This window comes from Hyperoodon ampullatus (assembly GCF_949752795.1).
Source record: "Hyperoodon ampullatus genome assembly, chromosome: 11".
NCBI classification, from domain to species: Eukaryota; Metazoa; Chordata; class Mammalia; order Artiodactyla; family Ziphiidae; genus Hyperoodon; species Hyperoodon ampullatus.
Window position 1 is genome coordinate 26763598 of NC_136924.1, and position 23846 is coordinate 26787443.

At 34.9% G+C, this 23846-nt stretch overlaps 2 protein-coding genes across 26 annotated transcripts in view; one reads left to right on the top strand and one right to left on the bottom strand.

The window, feature by feature from the left end:
* Positions 1–1969: 1969 nt before the first annotated feature.
* On the top strand, positions 1970–3114 carry PMCH (pro-melanin concentrating hormone; the record flags this gene model as incomplete). The annotated part of the gene is made up of 3 exons (XM_079714756.1): positions 1970–2218; positions 2562–2760; positions 3065–3114. The coding sequence occupies 3 exons, from the start codon at positions 1970–1972 to the stop codon at positions 3112–3114; spliced, it is 498 nt and encodes a 165-aa protein (XP_079570882.1).
* Positions 3115–3700: 586 nt separating this feature from the next.
* Positions 3701–23846, bottom strand: part of PARPBP (PARP1 binding protein) — a gene marked incomplete at both ends in the record, with an annotated part of 67812 nt that continues 47666 nt past the window's right edge. For 9 of the 25 annotated variants that reach the window (XM_079715755.1, XM_079715751.1, XM_079715752.1 and 6 more), the window contains 5 exons: positions 3701–4041; positions 4511–4646; positions 16231–16312; positions 18818–18996; positions 21971–22154. In XM_079715755.1, the coding sequence (XP_079571881.1) occupies positions 3701–4041; positions 4511–4646; positions 16231–16312; positions 18818–18996; positions 21971–22154 (922 nt within the window). The remainder of the gene's footprint in view (positions 4042–4510; positions 4647–16230; positions 16313–18817; positions 18997–21970; positions 22155–23846) is intronic. The other 16 variants (XM_079715767.1, XM_079715765.1, XM_079715766.1 and 13 more) reach the window with 5 other exon arrangements.

Consider the following 23846-nt stretch of genomic DNA (forward strand, 5'->3'; position numbering starts at 1 on the left):
AGTGAGAGAGTGGCATGGACATATATACACTACCAAATGTAAAATAGATAGCTAGTGGGAAGCAGCCACATAGCATAAGGAGATCAGCTCGGTGCTTTGTGACCACCTAGAAGGGTGGGATAGGGAGGGTGGGAGGGAGGGAGACACAAGTGGGAAGAGATATGGGGATATATGTATATGTATAACTGATTCACTTTGTTATAAAGCAGAAACTAACACACCACTGTAAAGCAACTATACTCCAATAAAGATGTTAAAAAAAAAAGAAATATATAAGGACATTTGGAAAAAGTTAAAATTTCTTTCTCAAACACAAGATTCTAGATGAATTAAAAATTTAAATGTGAAAGTCAAAACACTTAAACTTTTTGAATATATAGAAGTATGTTAATGATCTCAGGGTTTGGAAGGATTTCCAAATAACATATTATAAATAGTAACCATAAAAAGCAAAAAAAAAAAAAGAAATTTAAACATTAAAATTAAGGATTTTAGTTCACCAAAAGACACCATGAAGTGGTTCAAAAGATAAGAAATGTGAGAAAAAATACAATATTTTAAACATATACAACTATCAAAGAATTAATACCCAGCATATATAAAGAACTCCCATGAATCAACAAGAAAAACCCAAACAATCTGATAGAGAAATAAATTTTTTTTTAAAAGGCATTTTACTTAAGCACATGAAAAGGCATCCAACGTCTTTGGTAATTAGAGAAATAAACATTAAAAAGCACAATAAGATACCCAAGTGTTAACTAGAACCTGGAGCAGTAAGAACTCTCATACCCTGCAGGTGGGAGTTTAAATGGGTTACTACTATTCTGTAACCATTTTGGCATGAATAAAGCTGAAATGTACATACTCCAAGACCCAGCAATGCCATAACTAGAAATATACCCTAGAAAAACTATTGCACATATATACCAGAAGACATACACAAGAATGTATTCTCTTACTCTACGGGGCCAACGTTACAAATTAACTCTGAAATGTTTAATTAAAAATCATACAACAGGGCTTCCCTGGTGGTGCAGTGGTTGAGAGTCCGCCTGCCGATGCGGGGGACGCGGGTTCGTGCCCCGGTCCGGGAGGATCCCACATGCTGCGGAGCATCTGGGCCCGTGAGCCATGGCCATTGAGCCTGCGCGTCCAGAGCCTGTGCTCCACAACAGAAGAGGCCACAACAGTGAGATGCCCGCATACCGCAAAAAAAAAAAAAATCATACAACATACTCATTATCCAAAATTAACATTTATGGAGCACATAAATATTCTCTTCATGGACTTCTTATTGATTAATTGCTAAACTCATTAATAAATATCAGTAATACCCTTTTGTAAATATAGAGATAAAACACACCTGACAGGTCAATTTTAGATATAACATGAATGACTTTTTGTTCATACTGATAGGCATATATACTTTAAACACCAAAGACTATTCCGAGCATTTATAGAAAAAATTCTTTCTGAAGAGTATTTCAACTTAATCAGGATTAAATGTATTTAAACTTTGACGTTTATTATCCTGAGTGAAAGAAATAAGTTTAGTTTTAATATTTTACTTAATCAGAAAATAAACAGAAGGGAACAATATGAATAAACAAGAATATGGAGAGCCTGATGTCCTGTGGTCTTCCTTAATAACAATCCATTTTCAAGAGACTATAATCTCCTCAACAGAAGCTTTCTACCAAGGATCTTAATCAGATTCTGAGAAAATTCACACTCAAAATAAACAATATGCCACTAAAACCCAAATAGTGTAAGTATTAGCAGCTATACAAAAAGTTAGCTTCTATCTAATGAGTCATTTTTAAAATGATCAAAGTCTAAGTCTTTCAAGTGCTTTCTATTCAAGCTGGAAAATATATAAAGGTAGGAATCATTTACAAAGCAGGTTGAGAAATTTTACTTCATTTTACACATCGTTGTTTGACTCCATGTAAACATCAAACTAAGAATGGCAAAAATGAGTTTCTCTTCCTACATATTAATACTAACTTTTTCTTTGCTTTCTCAAGGTGTTTCGCCTTCAGCCTCCAAGTCAATAAGAAATTTAGAAGATGACATGGTATTTAAAACACTGAGGCTGGGGAAAGCCTTTCAGAAGGAAGATACTGAAGAAAAATCAATTGTTGTTCCTTCCTTGGAGGAATATAAAAATGATGAGAGCAATTTCATGAATGATGAGGAAAACAAAAATTCAAAGGTAAGTGGCAGTGTGACTTATCCTTTATTTCAATGGAAATTTGAATGATTTTTATGAATCCTTTGGAAGTAAAGTCGATACTTTTATAAGCAGAAGTATGTGAAAAAAGTCAAAATATGCATTAGGACAATTGATCAAATTTCCTACATACCAGGTTGTTCTTCCATTCTGGAAAACATCTCTTATTCAAAAGGTTTTTATTCCCTGAAAACCTTGTATCTAAAATATTTTTTAGAGTCAAAACAGTGTAGAGCATCTTTGATCAATAAGACTATTACACAATTGTATCATAGTTCTATTCCCAATAAGACAGCTAAAACACAAATCAACCTTTTCTTTACAGAATGCAGGTTCCAAACACAATTTCTTAAATAATGGTCTGCCACTGAATCTGGCTATAAAACCTTATCTTGCACTAAAAGGATCTGTAGCTTTTCCAGCTGAGAATGAAGTTCAAAATACTGAATCAATACAAGGAAAGAGAGAAATTGCAGATGAAGAAAACTCAGCTAAATTTCCTATAGGAAGGAGAGATTTTGACAGTGAGTAGTCTTTTAAAAATTCAATTCTTATATCTTAATACCATAAAATAGAACTCTGAGTTTAATTGAATTTGGGTCCAATCATGACAAAATCAAACAAGACCATGGTTCAATTTACTTGATATTAAGTGACCCCTGCAAAAGATGTGAAATTAAAAAGTATTTAATTAGTTACTATAATTAGTTATTAGTTACTATAATTTTGATTTACTCAGAATTAGCTATACTAGGTCCATTCTTTCATTTCTAATCAATTTTGTGTGATACTAGTCCTTTAAACAATTTAAGCTTTTTTTTCCTTCAGTGCTCAGGTGTATGCTGGGAAGAGTCTATCGACCTTGCTGGCAAGTCTGATACCTGTTGGTCCACATCATCATTTCAGAAGAAAACAAAATCATTTAATTGCCTGTGGGGAAAAAAGCCCTTAATGTTACTATGATTTGTATTATTTTAAATGTCTGTTTTCAAAGAAAGTAGTATTAAGATATACCTAAATGATGCTTTACCTGTGCATTAAACTTTGTGAATATTCTGCATAATTATGACTTACTAGTATTTTTTAAACAATGCTTAACATGCTTACCTTACATACACTGCAGACCGAAATAATAAAGCACCATAATTTACACCTTGATCTCTTAAAAATTAAGTAGATGGGGGCTTCCCTGGTGGCGCAGTGGTTGAGAGTCCACCTGCCGATGCAGGGGACACGGGTTCGTGCCCTGGTCCGGGAAGATCCCACATGCCGCGGAGCGGCTAGGCCCGTGAGCCATGGCCGCTGAGCCTGCGCGTCCAGAGCCTATGCTCCGCAACGGGAGAGGCCACAGCAGTGAGAGGCCCACGTACCGCAAAAAAAAAAAAAATTAATTAATTAATTAAGTAGATGCCTTTGGTGAATGGTTTTATATATACATAAATCTAAAGAACATAAAAGACAAATTCATAGTCTAAAAAACTGAGTTAACTTTGTCTGGCCAGTAATCAATTTGTCCTTGACGGTACATTTGTTGCTTTTTGCAGCTCTAACTAGTTTGCCATCTAATTTACTCTGCAAATCTTTTGATGCCTTAGGTATCTTAACATTTTTGTGTTGAGGTGGTTCGTTTCCATTATCACAGAGAATATTTTCATCATCCAAATCCACCTGTTTCCTTTTTGAGCCTTTATTTCCTGTCAGACTAATTGATTTTCTTGCCACTTTTTCATTTTTACTTCTGTCCAGATGAACATTTCCAGAACTTGTTCCAATTGTTGGTCTTCCAACAGATGAATTTACACCTCCTGTTATGCAAGATGAAAAGAGGAAAGAAATTATATAATACTTAAAATTATTACACATGAGAATTTTACAGAAAACTTTTAAAATGGCTAAAGAATACTTTAAAACTCATGATTTACAATCAAATAATGATATAAATTACATGATGAACAAATACAGCTATATTACTACCACATTTCTTTTCATTTTACCATATCACTTTTCATCCCTACAAACAAATTTGCTTTGTCTGAATGCATAACACTTAATCCTTAAATGCTACAAGTTATTTCTTAAATACATTTAGTTAAATCAAACTGAGTCCTATTCCTATACATATATTTGTACTTAGATATAACTTTTTAAATAAACTCAGGTCTATAAAAATATAAACCTTTACATTGCAAAAAAAAATCTAGTTTTACTTAAGTTAAAACCAATCAGTACACTAGAATTGAATTGTTATTAAATTGCTCAAATAAGGTCAATTACCAGAAAGGTCATTTTCCATGTGAAGAACACACAAAGGCTTTGATGCTGAATTAACATTATTCCACTTATCCTTGCTTATCATGCAGTCATCTTTGTAAGTACAAGCAAACTGAGATCTAATTAAGGTTTGCTTCATCTGGTAACAGGAAGAAAGAAGAAAATATGCAATTTATTCTTTATTTTTATTTAGTTTTTCATCTAGACAGAAATTGTAGTCACTGAGGTATCATAAAAATTTCCCTTAAATATTTCATTATCTGTGGGAACTTTTTTTTTTTTTGCGGTATGCGGGCCTCTCACTGCTGAGGCCTCTCCCGCTGCGGAGCACAGGCTCCGGACGCGCAGGCTCAGCAGCCATGGCTCACGGGCCCAGCCGCTCCACGGCACGTGGGATCCTCCCGGACCGGGGCACGAACCCGCACCCCCTGCATCGGCAGGCGGACCCTCCACCACTGCGCCACCAGGGAAGCCCCTGTGGGAACTTTTAATCCTTGATGTTTCATAGTTTGCAAACTCATTCATTGCTACAACCAGCATTTTTGTTCTTTTCAGTAATACCAGCTTTGTGTATGTTTTTGATAATTTTTGTAAAAGCTTAGGAAAATCAATTATAAACTCTTCAAAGGCCTTTGTTACACATTCCTATGTCTGAGATGCTTTAGAAAGTGGTTTTATTATGTTTAATAATGATATACATGATATATGTAATCCTAGAAAAATACAAGTTTTCAATCTTAAAGAATTACAGAGTACAACTCTTTTAGGAAAAAATAGCACATGGAATTCAAGAAATTAGAGAAATTAAGGAAGGGAGAAATACTAGGATGAAAAAGAAAAATAAGAGAAGGTGAAAGAAACAAAGATAGGAAACTAACAAAGAAAGTGAAAGATAAAACTAAGTGGTGAATGAAAGGCATTATTTCTTAATTAAAAACATGAATATTTAGAAAATTAAGAAATATGATTTGATTATATCATTCTAAGAAGATGTGACCAAGTGATTTAATAGTTGAGTATTCAAAGTATACTCTTGTAATTATCTTCAAACATGACAAATAGGAGAAAATTAGAAAGCTAAATTTAATTCTTAAGCACGATGCCAAGAAAGTATTTTTGGAAATGTATTCTGCAAACATAAAACCAGTGGCTGTTTTAGGGAGAGAACTTAATTTCAGAACAAAAGTAATCTACACAGATAATGCAAATTTCAACAATTGCAGCTGCTGTGTAATGCCATTTGGTTATAATAGGGAGATTTCTCCAAATAATTAGAAATCATCTCAAATCTTTTTCAGAAACAGACAAAGCTTATTTCAAATACATGATTAAATAAAGAGGACTTCAACAATTCAAAAATTAATACTTCAAAGTATAACTACATTATGCTGAATAATACAGAGCATGTATTGATACAGTTCACAAAGTCTAAAACAGCATGGCTTTATATTATATATTCAGTAATTATACACTATGCTATATATTCAGAACGATAACTACATTAACCCACTCAGACGTTTGCAAAGATAACAGCAGTGAAATCCACTAGCTATATTTTAGAAGAAATCAGAATAGTCTCCAGTCCAGCTGCTCCATAAAAGCAAGTTTTCTCAGGATGACAAATTTTATATCTTCCTGAGTAATGGTGTCTATGAGAGCCTGTAACTCCCAGAGGACTAAAAATTATAATTAATTTGCTTGAAGATGTAGACAATTAGAATTTATATTCCATTTAAGCACAAATATACACAAAATTGAAAAAAATGTGAAAATGTAAAAGATGAAAAACTATGTTTTTAGAAGTGAAATACAGGAGGCTCCTGATAATGAATGGAGCTACAGCCCAATATCTTCATGAATCCACATGAATGCACCTACTATTATATAGTTTCTACCATGAGATGCCCTAAAATATAACTGAAGGTTTTAACTAGGCCTTTTTGGGCTTTATTAATTCCATAAGTAGAGAATTAAAACAATTAATAAAGCTATTAAAATAAATTTTAATAAAATAAACTTTATATTATATTACATCATATCATCACTGTAGTAAATTAGCCAAAAACATTTATTTCCACCTACAAAACCAATACTAACTGCTGACATCTTTTTATACGTTTCTTTCATTGCGCCAGAGTTACCACTTATAGAAAATTATAAACTTATTGCTTGCAGAGAGTTATAAAGAGTATGGTAAGGCCATGAAAGTAAATGGATGCTAAGTGGCTGGCAAGGATCACTCCCATAATATCCAGATAGTGATGGCACCTACAGTTGGCTTGGGGACTAGAGCCTCCACCACAAAACCTTCATCAGTACCACTCATAAAGCACTCTAAATAAAAATACAATAATTATATTATTTAATACAGACAACTGATGTTTTCTCAATCTCATGCTGCATGTGAATAAAAATTTCTTTAGAAAGCTGGCATTTTTATTAATTTTAAACATACATCTGAGTAAAAAGCCTTCTTTGCTATGTAAATACAGTCGCAAAATAAGTTCAATAAGCCCTCCTGACAGCTAGATTTCTTCTCCTTAGGCCCCCCATAGAGAAATTCTCTAGCCCTTAGTGACAGTAGGGCAGTTTCAGAAAACTAGAGTTAGAAGGCAATGGATTCTTAAAATACTGATTATGGCTTGAGATGTGAAAGAAAATCAGTTAACCACTATATTTACCATGAAAAATATTATTTATAAACATATCAAAACACAAGAGAGAACCACAATGGTTCTATGGCAATCTTGGAACTTATATCCAAAAGTAATAACTGAGAGTAGTTATATTGAGGGTGTTTTTTTTCTTTTTTGTAAAAGATTATATGTGTGTTTTTCCCTGCCCTGTACAAAGATCTTTTTTATCAATTACCACTTATTAAGTTCCAACTATGTGACAGGCACACAGTATACTAAAGAGATTACTAGGATGGCTTCCATAATCACAAAGACATTCTACTTATAAAATTTGCTGTTGACACACAGCTGGAAGAAATAATAAATAAATTGGATAATAGAATCAAGATTGAAAAGATCTCAGAAGGCTAGAACCATAAGTAGAAAATAATAAGATGAAAATGAATGAGGATAAACAAAGTCCTGTATTTAAGTTCAAAATATCAATTACAGATGTACAGGATGAGGAGAACCTAACTTAAAAACAACATATGAAATAAAGACCTAGAGATTTTAACTGATCATGAACTTGACTGGAGCCAACAATGTGATGTCCAACTAAGAAACCCGCACAAAGAAACAAGATGATGTGATGGAAAAGGCATCAGATTTGCGGTCAAAAGACCTGGCTTCTAATACTGGCCCTATCACTTACTAAGTAGATGATCTTGGGTAAACCTCTAAACCTCTCACTTATCCACATATAAATGGGAATATTTACCTCATAGAGTTGTAAGGATTAAATGAAGTTAAAAATATGAAACAGCTATGTAACTCTAAAGATATATGTAGATACTATACAGTTATTAATGTAGTAACATATAAAGAAAGTACTCCTATAGAGTAAGAAATCTGTTGAATTAGGCTTCTCAGGAACTGGCCAACCCTAAAATGATTCTAGGAATGCAGCTCAAAAAATGAACTTACAATCAGCTTCTTCATTTTTGTTATTAAAACAATACAAGCTACATTGACTTGTATTTATAACTTAAAAGAGATTGCTTTTCCTTTGTTCATAAAAGTTGAATTTTTCTGCACAAGATTAGTGGCTACATAGAATTGAGATTACTTCCTGTTGCAAATCTTCCAAATCTCTCTGTGTATTTGATTTGGAATCACAAATAAGCAAAACAATTCCCTTTTGAAAGTGCTTTTGAAGTACTTAACAACTAAGAATAATGTCCAGATTCATACATGGCTGTTAAAATCATTTTATGTTCAAGTCACATGAGAGAAAAAGATTCAAAGTTTTCCTTTGTAGAGTGATTTCCCCCCTTTGGAAAGATTTCTATCCACAGTAAAATTGCAATGAACTTCAAACTTGCCAAGAATTGGAAAAGTCCTTTTGCCACAAGCTCTTTTTAAATTGAAATTATTAGTAGGTTCCCAGTTTGAGGAAAATAGTACTTCACATAGGAAAGCCTGACTCCAGTTAAATTAAGACAAATGAGTCAAAATATTGAAAAGTCACAGAAACTCTCAGTTAGCTGTATTAATAAGAAAATGAAATTTCTAAGCCCCCATTATAGCGGGGGCTATAAATTTTATCAACAAGTTTGGAAAAAGAAATTACTCAACATACCTATTAAATATATAACTAAAAATAAATATTTAAAATTCACCTTTTCATTCTTACATTATCACATTTTCAAAAGAACAGAGATTTGCTATTCTTAATGGCATATGAATTTGTAAGTATATCAAATGATGACTATTATAATTACTATGCCTTCATTTACACTTTGGAAACAGCATAAACTTTGAAGTCTTACACCTGAATACAACCACTGCTCTGTTACTTACTAGGATATGGTCTGGAAAATAATGCCTTCTAGATTTCAACAAGGATTAATTGGAATGAGGGATATAAAATACCTAGTATAACACTTGACACTTAGAAGGTACGCAATAAATCCCAACCTCATTACTTCAGCCAAAACAAGTTCAAATTTTAGTTCAGACTAATACAAACATCCCATTTTCATTCTAATGAAAAATGCTGCTCATTCCCTTAAAGCCTTTGCTTAATGTCACCTTCTCAAAGAGACCTGTACTGATCATTCCCTTTAAAACCAAAACACACACAAAGGAACACACTCTCCTTACCCCCCTCCCCAGCTTTAATTCCCCCCATAGCACTGATAACCTTCTAATATACCATATAATTCACTTGTTTGTTTTGTTTATTATCTGCCTCTCCCAACTAAAAGGTAAGCTCCATGAACAAAACCTTAGTTTGCCAACTGATGGCCTGCTCTGGCCCTCTTCATCACACAGGGTGAGGAATAAGTCCACAGGGACTTGGATATGCCCACTAGGAGACTCCTCCTTTTAGATCCTGTTCCAAGAACCTGGCACCCCAGAATTCCCTGCTTAAACTGCCTAGGCACTGGGCCAGCACTGGCCTCTTCCTCTAGGAAGGGCTGATTGCTTATGACAAGGGTGATAGGGAGTGGGATGTATACATTTCTGGGTGGAGTGTGTCTAACAGTATGGAACAGAACCAGGGTTAAAAGGATTGCGGGGGTAGACCAGGGGTTTCCATTTATGTTCTTGCACCCTAGTCCCACAAATATTGGGGGACAACTTGCCCATCAGGGCAGGGGTTTTTGTCTGTTTTGTTTGCTGATGTATTTACAGTGCCTAGGACAGAGCCCGGTATCCAGTAGGCATTTAATACATGTTTGCTGAGTGCATTAATTAAGTAAAATTCTAACACACTCTAACAGGTGTATGCAAGCAGAAGGTATGAGGGAACAGAAACCAGAGTAAGCAAAAGCTTGGAGGTAGAAAAAGATGTACGGAGAGTAAAGGAACCACAGCACACAGAAATGAGAGAAGTAGACTGGTAAAGAACAGTTAAAGCACCTTAAGGGCAAAAGCTCTGATATATCAATAGAAAAACATGTACAGAGTAAACTCTACTCTGTTCAACAGAGTAAGAAAACCATTTGGTACAGAAACAAGAGAGAGGTATACACACAAAGTTACATCACATTTAAGTACAGAGAACCATGCAGCTGAAGTCCTTAAGCCCCATTATATCCACCATTACTTTCAAGTTCTTAAATATTCCACCTATCTTAGGTTCTCATGCACATATCCTTACAATAAGCCCCACAAAAAGTAACTGTTCCTTAAAACCACAAAAACCACACCTTCCTTAACCTTGCCCCACATTATTTATTCACTTAGTTTGTTCACTATGGAATGCACAGCCTCTTTATACTAGGTAAGACAATCTAATACTTTTTCATCAAGTTGTTTGCTCCACCTGAAATGCTCTCTTCCATCCTCTCTCCCTATTTAAATCCTATTTATTCTAATCTCTCATGGTCGGAGCACCATTTCCTCTACTTATTATGGGTTTTCAGTTATTGCATTTGTGTGTATCTTTAATCCACTAGAAATGCAACTGTTTAATATGCTGGCCATGTGTAGCTAATTAATTAAAATTAAATAGAATTAAAAATCGAGTTCCTCAGTTGCAGTACCACATTTCAAGTGCTCAATAGTCACACGTGGCTAGCACCTACAGTACTGGATAGCACAAATTACAGAACATTTCCACAGAAGTTCTACTGGAGAACACTGCTCTGGAAAGAAGCTTTACAATCTATGTCCTGTGTGTGTGTGTGGCACATACATGAAAGGCAGATGGATTTTCAAAGGACTCAGGGACTTTTAGTTTGCTGGGTCCATAATATTGGAACCCATATGCAACTGTACATTATTAAAGGAAACCACACATCTGTTCCTCACATCTTCTAACTACTACCTGATGTGAAAGGACCAATTAAGCTTTGGAAAATATTACAATCATTATATCTTCAAATACTATTTCAATCCTATTTTCTCCTCTCGTTCTGAGGATCCAGTTAGGCATATGTTAGACATTTTCTGTGTCCTACTCTCCTCTTCTGCTTTTTTATTCTTTATCCTCTCTTTGCTTTAGTTTGGACTTTTTTCTAATGACCTATCTTCATGTCCACTATGCTACCTAATGCTATGTCTGGTCTACTATTAAATTCACCTAGGGACTTCCCTGACAGTCCAGTAGTTAAGACTTCGCCTTTGAATGCACGGAGTGTGGGTTCAACTCCTGGCTGGGAAGCTAAGATCCCACATGCCTCGGGGCCAAAAAAAAACCATAATAAAGAAGCAATATTGTAATAAATTCAATAAAGACTTTAAAAATGGTCCACATCAAAAAATCTTTAAAATAAATAAATAAATTCACCTAATGAATTATTAATTTTAGATAATGTTTTTATAGTTCTGGAATGTCTATTTGGTTCTGATTTAAAATTTTTGATTTTTGGGAGTTCCCGGTGGTCTAGTAGTTAGGATTTGGCACTTTAACTGCCATGGCCCAGGTTCAATCCCTGGTCAGGGAACTGAGATCCCACAAGCTGTGCAGCTTGCCAAAAAAACCCTAAAAAAATTGATTCTCTGTTGGAATTTCCCAATTTTTCATCCATTTTGCCCTTTTCCTTTAATTACCTTTAAATGTTAAAAAAAATGTAATTCCTTGTCAGCTGATTCCAGTAGCTGAGTCATTTGTGAGTCTGCCTCTATTGTTAGTTTTTTCTCTTGATTAAAGGACAAGTCTTCCTGTCTCTTCTCATGTTCAGTATATAAAGGAACTATAGAGGCTCCAGATGAAATCTTCTATCAAGAAGGGTTTCCCTTGTCTCTGTTAGGCAGACACAGAGAGGGGCTGATAACCACAATGCTGGCAGGGACTGACCTCAGTCAAAGCTGGGTTGCAGCTGTCATAACTCATATTTGACTTCTGGTTCTTAACCTCTTCTTCGGGAATGTCCCTCCCAAGCTTTCAACTGAGAGCCTTGTGGATCTCTATCACCTCTGACCTGAAAGTCTGGGGGATTCAGTCTGTCTTTCAAAGGTTTTTACATTGTGTTCTTTGGTCTCCCAACCCACTTCATTTCCAAACGTGGCAAGTATCTTGAGAAGGCAACAGCCATGCATTTGAGCCAGGTCACACTCCTCAAGAGGAGCCTTGTCTTCTGAGCTACTGCAAGACCACAGGTGATTTTAGTATACTGGATTGAGGCTCCTTAACCTCCCACTCAGCTCCAAAATTCAGCATAGGTGCCGTAGGTAAAAATAACTGTGCATTCAGGGCCCCAAAGTTTCCAAATTGTTGCCAGCACCTCAAGACACCAAAATATTTGTTAGTTCCTCTTTCCATCAGTGAGGTCCTTTACATGGGCCAACATCAATCCTTGGCTCATACCCAAAATTGGAAAAATAATCCCAGGGAAGAAAACTCTGATAACAGACTGTTCACCTCGGAAGAACTTTACCCTCTCCAGATTTTTAGTTTATTTAAACTGTTTTGCTTACATAGCTTTCTTATGTCTTTTAAATATATTTTCCCCAACTTATCTGCCTTTTATTTTGTTATTGTAGCAGAAATGGTATTTTGCCATGATCTACTACATCCTAGTTAGAAACAGAAGCCTCCAAGCCTGTGATTTCTTGATTCTGTTTCCTCCTTATTTGACAGCATTTTACTTGCTCCTCAGTTACATTTTGAAGGCTGTATATTTTCTGTTATCCCTCATTTTTCTGTAGCTTGAAGAATGGTGGAGGCAAAAGTAACGTTCAGTTGAGGAGATAGGCAATCTGAAAAAATTTCTGGGTTGGTTCCTCACTTTCTTCTAAGAATTTATTATGTATTATATGTACCATAAAAAGTCCCTCTACTTAGAGGCTGTATTTCATTCAGATGGAAGGGGATCATTTGGATAATTTCCACAATTCAGTATGCAGCACTAGAGCCTTCACTGTGTCAATGTGTAAATCCCAGAGTTCATTTTCCACATTACTATGCAGTTGCTACTTCTACTATTTCTCTAAAAAGAAAAAGAAAAAGAACACACAGTTGGCTTCTCAGTTTTGGAAATATTTTAGTGATAATTCTCAGGACTTTGTCAACTCACTAGCACACTATGTGGAGACTGGGGCTAGATTAAGTTGCTAAATCATGTTGTGCCTTTTCCCTCTAAAATCTTCTTTCCTTCCTTGGCCATCGTTTCTGAAGTTTATTGTACCCAATTAAATTATTTTCTGTTGTTTGCTCTTGGTGAATATTTTTGCTAGTTATTGTTATTTTGTATTCATTTTAAGTATTAGGGGAAGGAAATTCTAATTGAACTCAATACACCATTTTATTTGGATATACTCAGTTTTGGAATACCCTAAAGGTTAAACATGGATGTCTAATTTTCCAACACCATGAGCCTTGTACTGCCTGGTTGCTTATAATAGGTACCAGAGTTAGAGCCAGTCTATTTTTTCCAACTACCTATGTCCTAATTTTCACTGTCCCAACTATGTCAACTTTTAAAGATCTAGCATTTTTCTGATCCACTGACTTAAGTTATTAAGTTAGTTAACGGTGATGATTATTCAGACATATACATAACACAGAGGAAGACACTAGACTCAGAATAAGGAAAAAGATATGTATATACAACTTTTCAGTTGTGTCTGAAAAGCAAAATACGGCTAAATCAAGCTGGAAGGAATAAAACTAATTAATTTACAGGGACCTAAGAAGGTAAGTGTCTCCTTGAAAGATCTTATAATAAAAAGGTATGAAGGTACTTGTATAAATCACTTGGAAACGGGTAAGAATGGGAAGAAAGCATTCTCTAAAGGTTCCTAGCAAACCCATGAAGGTTCAGGAAGAACCTTCTAATTTCCTTCCCAGGGGAATTTATTTGACCATCATAGACAATTTTCCAAATAAGCTACAGTAGAAAATAAAACTTGAGCATTTTAAATGAGTTAATGAACACTTTCCAAAGTGGTTTCATAGGATTTGGGGATCAGGACTGCCTATTTCTATTTATGAACAAGGAAATGAAAATCCAAGAAAAGTTCATTTGCCCCAAATAATAATGACATGGATATTTCACAATCAAGTATGATCTACAACATCAAAATTTTAAGTTCTCTAACAGTATCTACCTTTGTCTTTCCAAGACAGTTTTTCAAGTGTAGATCATATATCCTTTCCATGATAAAAAAGAGAATTAAATGCCAAAAGAGAAAAAGTAACAGGATAATAAGATAAGAAGCTGTTAAACTACTTTTCCTTAGTTACTTAGTAGTAAATATTAGCAGCATTTTTTGTTATTCCAGCAAGTACTCGATCTGGCCATGGTTCAGCTGTATACCTGGCTAAACCAATTATTTTCACACTTTGCTTTCATAAAGAATACTGTACTATAAAATATAACCATAAACACTAATTCCTTCCTTTCTCTATTGCCATTTAGTTTCAGAGCTATGTGGAGTAAGCCAGTTCCACTATTAAGTAACGGAAGCAATGTAATTATAGTCTCATTAGTATTTATCCATGGCTTTGCACAATGGCACAAAATATTTCCTGGTAGTTATGATATCTTGGATAAGGTGCTTTCTCAAGGATTTTGATCTCCTCATCTATAAATGAGACTGGATCAGATACTGTCTCTTCTACCTCCCAAAACTTTACAAATTTGTTCATAAATTTTACAGTAATTAGTTGACTCTTACCAATTTCTAAAAACACCTTTTCATTATTCAGACAGATCTTTTCATATTGATTTACTTAGTTTAACAAAATATCCCAATGATCTTTATTTTTATTTACTTTTTATCTGAATTTATTACATATAGAAGATTGCATAGGAAGATAACTTTTATTGTTAATCTATTAGGTTCCAGACAATATTCTAAGTAGTTTACAGATATCTACTTCACTGTTTAATGGTATTACTTGAATTTTTTTTTAACATCTTTATTGGAGTATAATTGCTTTACAATGTTGTGTTAGTTTCTGCTGTATAACAAAGTGAATCAGCTATATGTATACATATATCCCCATATCCCCTCCCTCTTGCATCTCCCAATGATTTTTAAATGAAAATATTAAAGTTTGTCAGTAGCCATAGCAGGGAAAAATTAAAGAATCTGTTACATTTCTGTTTCTAATCAAGTCCAAAGGATAGATTTTTTTTCAAAAATCTTACACCTCAACTACAAGTACTTAGGTTAATATAACAAAGAACTGACAAGTTTTTTCACAGAAAAATTATATAAAAATCAATGATGTATTCCATAGATATTAACTACTAACAGCTACTAATAACCAATAGGAAGATAAGACTTATTAATCTAAATAAACTAAATGGATTTGGGGTATGTAGAAGAAACAGATAACTAAAGGCTTTGCTAATTGGGACTAACTTTCCAAATGGGAATATAAAGAACAAATTAGAGTTCTCAAAGTTATATCAAAAGATGAATAATTATTTGATAATTTAAGGATAATTGTAAATTTTACATGAAAATTTTGTTGAACAAATGAATGAATTCCCAACCACAGAACAGTGTCTGGCACATAGCAGATACCCAATAAATGTATGCTGAATAAATCAATGAGTTAAAAACAAGCTTCTTTTCTGAAAAATAAGACCAAGAAAAATTTAAGTGCCTAAAAACATGTTACTGACTACTTATAGGCACAAATGTTTCAAATGAGAACTGGGATACTCAGTTCAAACCAAGTGAAAATATAAAGAATAGCTCTAGTCAATGAACAATGTGAAATGTTCTCCTTGTCTCAATCCAAAATCAATTATATTCTGCCATTATGTCTTCAGATGGGAACAAAACTGAAATTATATGGACTCTCAAGATTCAGTTTAAGATATTAGAAATGTAAATGAGAAAACCATGTCCTCTTTATTTTCCCCCTCATTCACTGAACACACATTTATTGAACACTTACCATAGCAGGTGCTTATTCCTTTCCTTCTTTTAGGTCCAAGGTATTGAATAAACCAGAGACAGATTAGCCAAGATTGTATTAAAAGGAAAGTTTCTGTATGTCAATTGTCATAACTTATTTTCCATTTAATCCCTATTGTTCCATGTATAATGTATGTTTATAATACCCAGCTCAGCTGTATATATTTATTCTTCTAAAACCGATTTTTATCATTTTCATGATGGTATATTAAATTGTACCTTAATTGTTTTCTCTTGCACTGACATATGGATACGTTCCCTTAGAGGTTTCATCGATGAATTATTCACTTGTGTGGGAGATCTAGTCCAAAAAAAGCAAAAATTTATAAACCAAAGTAGCTTTTAAACTAGTTTACACCTCTCCGCTACCCAAAAGCTGTTAGGGAATAAAAGTTTATTCTGAACAACTGAACCTAGTTGTTTACAATACTATTTAAAAGTGTCCATATTCCTATTCTGAGAGTTCTAAATGCTAATAATTTGCTTAATTAATTAATTCAGTTACTAAATATTTGAGCTTCTACTATATGTAAGGCACTGTATAAGATGTTGTGAAGAATAGAAAGTTCATTCATTCACTGGCTCTGAATTCAGGTATCTTGATCTAAGTAAGGGAAATAAGATATCCACATAACTAAAATTCAAAATAAAAAAGGACAGATGCCATGGCAGGGTAATTCAAAAGAGAAAAGCATAGTTTAGAAATAGGAGGGTCAGAGAAGACACGATAGAGAAGGAGACACTGGCAATTTGGAGCCAGACAAACATGGATTCCTCAGTAAATTCCTTTTTAGCTTAATAGAGCCAGAGTCATAACCCCTTTGCGTCAAAAGACCATTACAGGGCTTCCCTGGTGGCGCAGCGGTTGAGAGTCCGCCTGCTGATGCAGGGGATACGGGTTCGTGCCCTGGTCCGGGAAGATCCCATATGCCACGGAGCGGCTGGGCCCGTGAGCCATGGCCGCTGAGCCTGCACGTCCGGAGCCTGTGCTCCGCAACAGGAGAGGCCACAACAGTGAGAGGCCCATGTACCGCAAAAAAAAAAAAACATTACATAAAAATAAAGGTGGCTTCCCTGGTGGTGCAGTGGTTAAGAATCCGCCTGCCAATGCAGGGGACACGGGTTCGAGCCCTGGTCCAGGAAGATCCCACATGCCGGGGAACAGCTAAGCCCATGCGCCACAACTACTGAGCCTGCACTCTAGAGCCCGCGAGCCACAACTACTGAGCCTGCGTGCCACAACTACTGAAGCACGTGTGCCTAGAACCCATGATCTGAAACAAGAGAAGCCACCGCAATGAGAAGCCCATGCACCACAACAAAGAGTAGCCCCTGCTCGCCACAACTAGAGAAAGCCCGTGCGCAGCAACGAAGACCCAATGCAGCCAAAAATAAATAAATTAAATAAATAAATTTATTTTTTAAAAAAAGAATAAAGGATAGTCTATTCTAAGAAAGACTAGTTTATAACCCTACATTGACTTACATTCATATACATTGTCCTTAATTTTATCATTTCAATGCAGACCATTAAAAATATACTTTACCATGGACTGGTACTTGTCTGCACAATGACAATTGAAAATGCTAAGGTAACTATAAACGTGTTTGGCCACATGATTGAGTATAGAAAAATACCTCTTTAAAATGTATGTGGGGATTAATTTTATTTAGAAAATCCTATAAACACAAAATAACTTTCTCTAAGAAAATGACAGAATTCAATCTAAGAGAAAATCTAAATCATCTATATTTCTACCTAAAAGCAAACTTTGTTAAACAGAAGTAAGTTGACAGGAGGAAAAAACAAAGGTTCATTTTCTTTATACTCTTTTCTGGGATTCCAACACAGGGTATAAGTAAATCATTGACAGAATAAATTTTCATTGCAAAGGAATTAGAAGACAACACTGAATGATAGAGCATTATAAAGTTTCTCTTTAAAAAGACAGTGAAGCACAGGAGAGAGAGAGAGAAGGTAAAGCAATCATAGATAGATATGAACAATTTTAGACTAAAATCAGATTTCTAGAAAGTAGCTCAAGCAGAAAATAGAAAAGATCTAACAGCACAATTTTGTAAAAATACTCCACAATGTAATAATACAATTTTAAACCGTTACTCTAAAATTTTAAATGTTTCTATAAATGAATGTTCATTAATTAAAAATATCACCAACTCAGTGTTTGACCGAATTGTTGTTAAAACTGGTGAGTATCAATGTCTTGCACAGAATACCAACAATAATTTAGTATTTTTTTCATAATGCAATGAAGAACAAGTAAATGTCAATTCCAGTGTAGTCCAGTGTATACCAACTCTCCTATTCTCAGGCAAAATAGCACAATCTTTGGAGCAGAGACCTCAGGTTCTGGAGAAAGACACCTTTGCTTGCTAACTTAGACAAATTGCTTATTATCTCTCTCAAGTCTCTAATTCTTCACTTATAAATTGGGGATACTACTAAAAGAGATTGCTGTGAGGGATGATATAAGTGAAAGCATTTAGCAAAGTTTTTGATACAAATATCTCTGCAAATATTTCCAAAACAAAAAACAAGAAAAAAACAAAAACAAAAAACACCATATTCTCACAAAATACTACTTTTATATATAACTCCCTCACATTCAAATGTTCAATCTCCCTTTAACTAACTTTTGTTTTTTCTCTTCATACTTTTCTATAGTTCCCAAGTTTCCTAACCATAGCATGTATTTCTTTTATAACAAATGAGGTGTTTTTTTCAAAAATTTCCTTTATAGACTTAAGTTAATATTCACATACATATAACTTCCACATTACTTACCTAAAAAGTGTAAGAATAGAAGTTCCATTATGATGAATTGTGTTTTCATCGTCATATAAAAGCTCTGCTTTGTTTTTGGTAGGAGCACTGGCTGCTTCTTCATCCAAAAGAACTAGCAAAGTTTTCACAGTATCTCTGCCACAGTATGCAGTGCCACGGTTTATGGCATGAGATTTTGGCTAGAACAAGAAACAATTTCAAATAAATGTAATAATCACCCCAGCTGGGTCAATCAACCACTCTTTCCCATTTCATGTATTATTGTTCTCCTTCCTCTTCTATTAAGCTATAAAAAAATCAGCCATGAGAAGTGGCTCTAAGGCATGTGAATATTTATCCCTCAAGCCATAATAAAATCAATCTTATGAACTTCCAGAAGCACAAAAAATATAGAAAATCGTATCATCAAAGGAAGACATTAGATTTTGGTCAAAATAACATTAGTCTAAATCAGAAAGTTTAGCTACAGTCTATGTGATCTCAGCCTCGTGACTTAACCTCTTTGTATACTGGTATTTTTTCTCTCTTATACCAGAAGTGAGATTCTGGTGATCTGAATACCAACCCCACAGATGGCTGTAAAGATCTACTCAAATGCAAAAATAAAAAAACTAGTTGACCTTCATTCATTCAGTAATCGCCCATAAGCACATACTAAGTCCCAAAAATTGTATTTGAAGCTAAGGCTACAAAGGTAAGAACTAGTGTCTCAAGGAACCCGTAGGCTCTTTTATAAAATAAATAATTAACCAATAATGGCATTACAGAGTGCTAAGTGCTATTTCCTTTTTTTAAATATATTTATTTATTTATTTTTGGCTGCACTGGGTGTTCGTTGCTGTGTGCGGGCTTTCTCTAGTTGCAGCGAGTGGGGGCTACTCTTCGTTGGAGTGCGCGGGCTTCTCTTGTTGTGGAGCACTGGCTCTAGGCATGCCAGCTTCAGTAGTTGTGCCACACAGGCTTAGTTGCTCCATGGCATGTGGGATCTTCACGGACCAGGGATCGAACTCATGTCCCCTGCACTGGCAGGTGGATTCTTAACCACTGCACCACCAGGGAAGTCCCCTAAGTGCTATTTCGAAGAGAATGTATAAATTGTGCAGTGGGAGCACGCCAAAAGGTCATGATCAATTTACCCTGGGATCAAGGATGGCTTCATAGAGGAGACACAAAAGGGTAAGAGAGAACATGGTATTTTCAGAGACTACATGGCATGAAATGGCTGAAGAACAGGGTAACAGAGAGGGAGTCATGTGAGATGAGCCTGGGAAAGCACTGTATATCAGACAAAGAAGTTATAAGTCAACCTGTTACAAGGTTAAAATCTCTTCCTTTATTAAGCAAGGAAATAAAATGATACTATTTACATTTTAGAAAAATGACAGCAATGATGGAAATGTGTAAAATATTTATATTCCAGGGTAAGACTGTTATTAAATCTGGAGACAGGACCACAAATTACGAGACTGTAGTAGTCCAGCTCAGAAATGAAGAAGGTAGTAGCAGTGAACTAAAATAGTAGCTGTGGAGATAAAGAAAAAGCAGATTAAACGGGGAGAGCTGGAAAAGCTTAGTAACTAGATAGAAGAATAGGGAAAATATATGATAAGATAATATTACACATAGACACACGTAAGAACAAACTGATGGCATTTCTGGCTGGGTTCATACCAACTAACCAGTTGTATGTGCTGTATACCTCTGGGAAAGTTGCTTAACCTCACTGTGCTTCAGTTAAATCATTGGTAAAATAGGGATGATGATAGTGCCTAACCCATAGGGTTGTTGGACATTGTGCTTAAATATCAGAGTCGCCCTTTTGAGGACATCTGTTATAGTTGTACCTCTTGCCTCAGGTTTCATCAACATGGTCTTGGCCTGCTTTCTCTACTTGGCTGACTCAGGCTACCAAGTGAACTGTAATGTATAGCTACACCAGATTTTTAACAAATTGCCTATCACAATCTGGTGCTTGACATATATTTTTCATTAGTACCAGAGAAGTCCATACTGTTTAATACTAACTTCATTGAGAATTACTGATTTCGTATTTTTCAAAGATGTCTAATTTGGTTGAAAACATAAAATTAAGAACCAGGTTGTCTGCATCTTTATTTCTTGTGACAGGAAATGGGAGAGATTGGGTGCTCTTAATTATCTGAGCTGTGACAGTTCCTGATTTATACTTATAATAAAACCTGGTTGTCATTTGAGCCAAGCTGTCATAGGAAGTGTTAACACACAAGAAATATGTGGGGAAATAACTCAGAATCTCCCCCATGTCCCGCCTTCAAGTTAAACTAAAAACACGATTATAGGAAATAGCTAAAAATAGTGCCCGAGGGCTGCGGAAAAATAAGTGAATCATAAAAATTAAGCAAAAGTCTTTCTTCATACACGGGCTATCACAATTATACCTAATAAAGAGGGGATTTTGTTACCTGAACAATTAAACTGCAACAAATGAATTACTATAACACGTATTCCAAAATTCTGTTCTAGAACTAAAAACATGGTAGTCAATTTCTCCTATAAAACTATAGTTTTAATACTTCATAATGTCTGACTATCTATGTAAGAAAAACAAGAAAGAGGTAAATTTTCTGGAATATATAATTAAACAATTACTAAGTATAGGAAAAATTCCTAATGTCTGCAGTAATCTGGCAATGGAGGTAGTAAATAAGAGATCATGGAAATAGAAAAATTCTATAAAAGAAAAATAAACTGTTGAGTAGAAACTATTTCTGCTGTTGTTCTATGGAGTGCCTAGTACTGGGGTCATAACCAGAGACACCAGACTCTTATACCTGATTAACTGGGAAAGTAATTGTTTTATAAAAATAATTATTGAAAAATATGACAAAACACCTTAATATCCATCAAGAACTATAAATTTCTAGTGCTACAAGGGATACTGAAGATTATCCAATGTGCTTCTTTAACAAACAGAGACAATTTGGTCCATAGAGGTTATGATTTACCCAAGTCGAACATAATCCTGCATAATCTATTGAGAAACATATTTTCAACATCTTATAACAGAGGAAACACATTCTTCTGACTTAAGTAGCAATTGTAAACCATTTCTACAGCAAGTAGAAGATATAATGTTTTGTACAGAAGGATAATGAAAAATAAAAACCTCATTACCCGTGCAGGACTGATGTCAGTGGTACTAAGAGCTAAATCTCCTTGTTGAGAATTGATAATACTTTTAATCCTCAAATCCAAATCTTGAGCAACTTCCTCTATTGCTTTATAAAAAGGATCCCTGCTGTTCTGGCCTTTAATCAGCTGCATCTTTATCACTGAGAGTATCCGACCCCCTGCAATACTGAAAATAGAAATAAGATCACTTTTATAATAGTATTAGAAATGTCAATATGCTTACAAGCTTGAAAATATAATTCTTAGAGTTAATCAACACTTTTCAAAGAATATGGCTTTAATCTTAGAAATCAAACAGTAACACATTTAAGAAAAGGATGAGAACCATTAGAAACAAAATTTTAAACTTTTTCGAAAAGCAAGTTATTTCAGTAAGGTAAGTTACTTCTTCCTTGATTTGAAAGCTAGGGGAAATAATTTAATTATATATGATATATGATAAAAGATTCAGAGGCAGTTATATACATGCAATATACTTAAAATACATACCTTTAGGTACAACTAAGATAACACAAACTACCTCTCATTGAATACTTAAAATCCTACATAACTTAATCTTTTTTTTATTAACATCTTTATTGGAGTATAATTGCTTTACAATGGTGTGTTAGTTTCTGCTTTATAACAAAGTGAATCAGCTATACATATACATATATCCCCTTATCTCTTCCCTCTTGCGTCTCCTACCCTCCCTATCCCACCCTTTTAGGTGGTCACAAAGCACCGAGCTGATCTCCCTGTGCTATGCGGCTGCTTCCCACTAGATATCGTTTTACATTTGGTAGTGTATATATGTCCATGCCACTCTCTCACTTTGTCCCAGCTTATCCTTCTCCCTCCCCCTGTCCTCAAGTCCATTCTCTAATAGGTCTGCGTCTTTATTCCCATCCTGCCCCTAGGTTCTTCACAACCTTTTCTTTTTTTTAGATTCCATATATATGTGTTAGCATACGGTATTTGTTTTTCTCTTTCTGACTTACTTCACTCTGTATGACAGACTCTAGGTCCATCCACCACACTACAAATAACTCAATTTTGTTTCTTTTTATGGCTGAGTAATATTCCATTGTATATATGTGCCACATCTTCTTTATCCATTCATCTGTCGATGGACACTTAGGTTGCTTCCATGTTCTGGCTATTGTAAATAGAGCTGCAATGAACATTGTGGTACATGACTCTTTTTGAATTATGGTTTTCTCAGGGTATATGCCCAGTAGTGGCATTGCTGGGTCATATGGTAGTTCTATTTTTAGTTTTTTAAGGAACCTCCATACTGTTCTCCATAGTGGCTGTATCAATTTACATTCCCACCAACAGTGCAAGAGGGTTCCCTTTTTTACACACCCTCTCCAGAATTTATTGTTTGTATATTTTTTGATGATGGCCATTCTGACTGGTGTGAGGTGATACCTCATTGTAGTTTCGATTTGCATTTCTCTAATGAGTAGTGATGTGGAGCATCCTTTCACGTGTTTGTTGGCAATCTGTATATCTTCTTTGGAGAAACGTCTATTTAGGTCTTCTGCCCATTTTTGGATTGCATTGTTTGTTTTTTTGATATTGAGCTGCATGAGCTGCTTGTAAATTTTAGAGATTAATTCTTTGTCAGTTGCTCCTGCAAATATTTTCTCCCATTCTGAGGGTTGTCTTTTCATCTTGTTTATGGTTTCCTTTGCTATGCAAAAGCTTTTAAGTTTCATTAGGTCCCATTTGTTTATTTTTGTCTTTATTTCCATTTCTCTAGGAGGTGGGTCAAAAAGGATCTTTCTGTGATTTATGTCATAGAGTGTTCTGCCTGTTTTCCTCTAAGAGTTTTATAGTGTCTGGCCTTACATTTAGGTCTTTAATCCTTTTT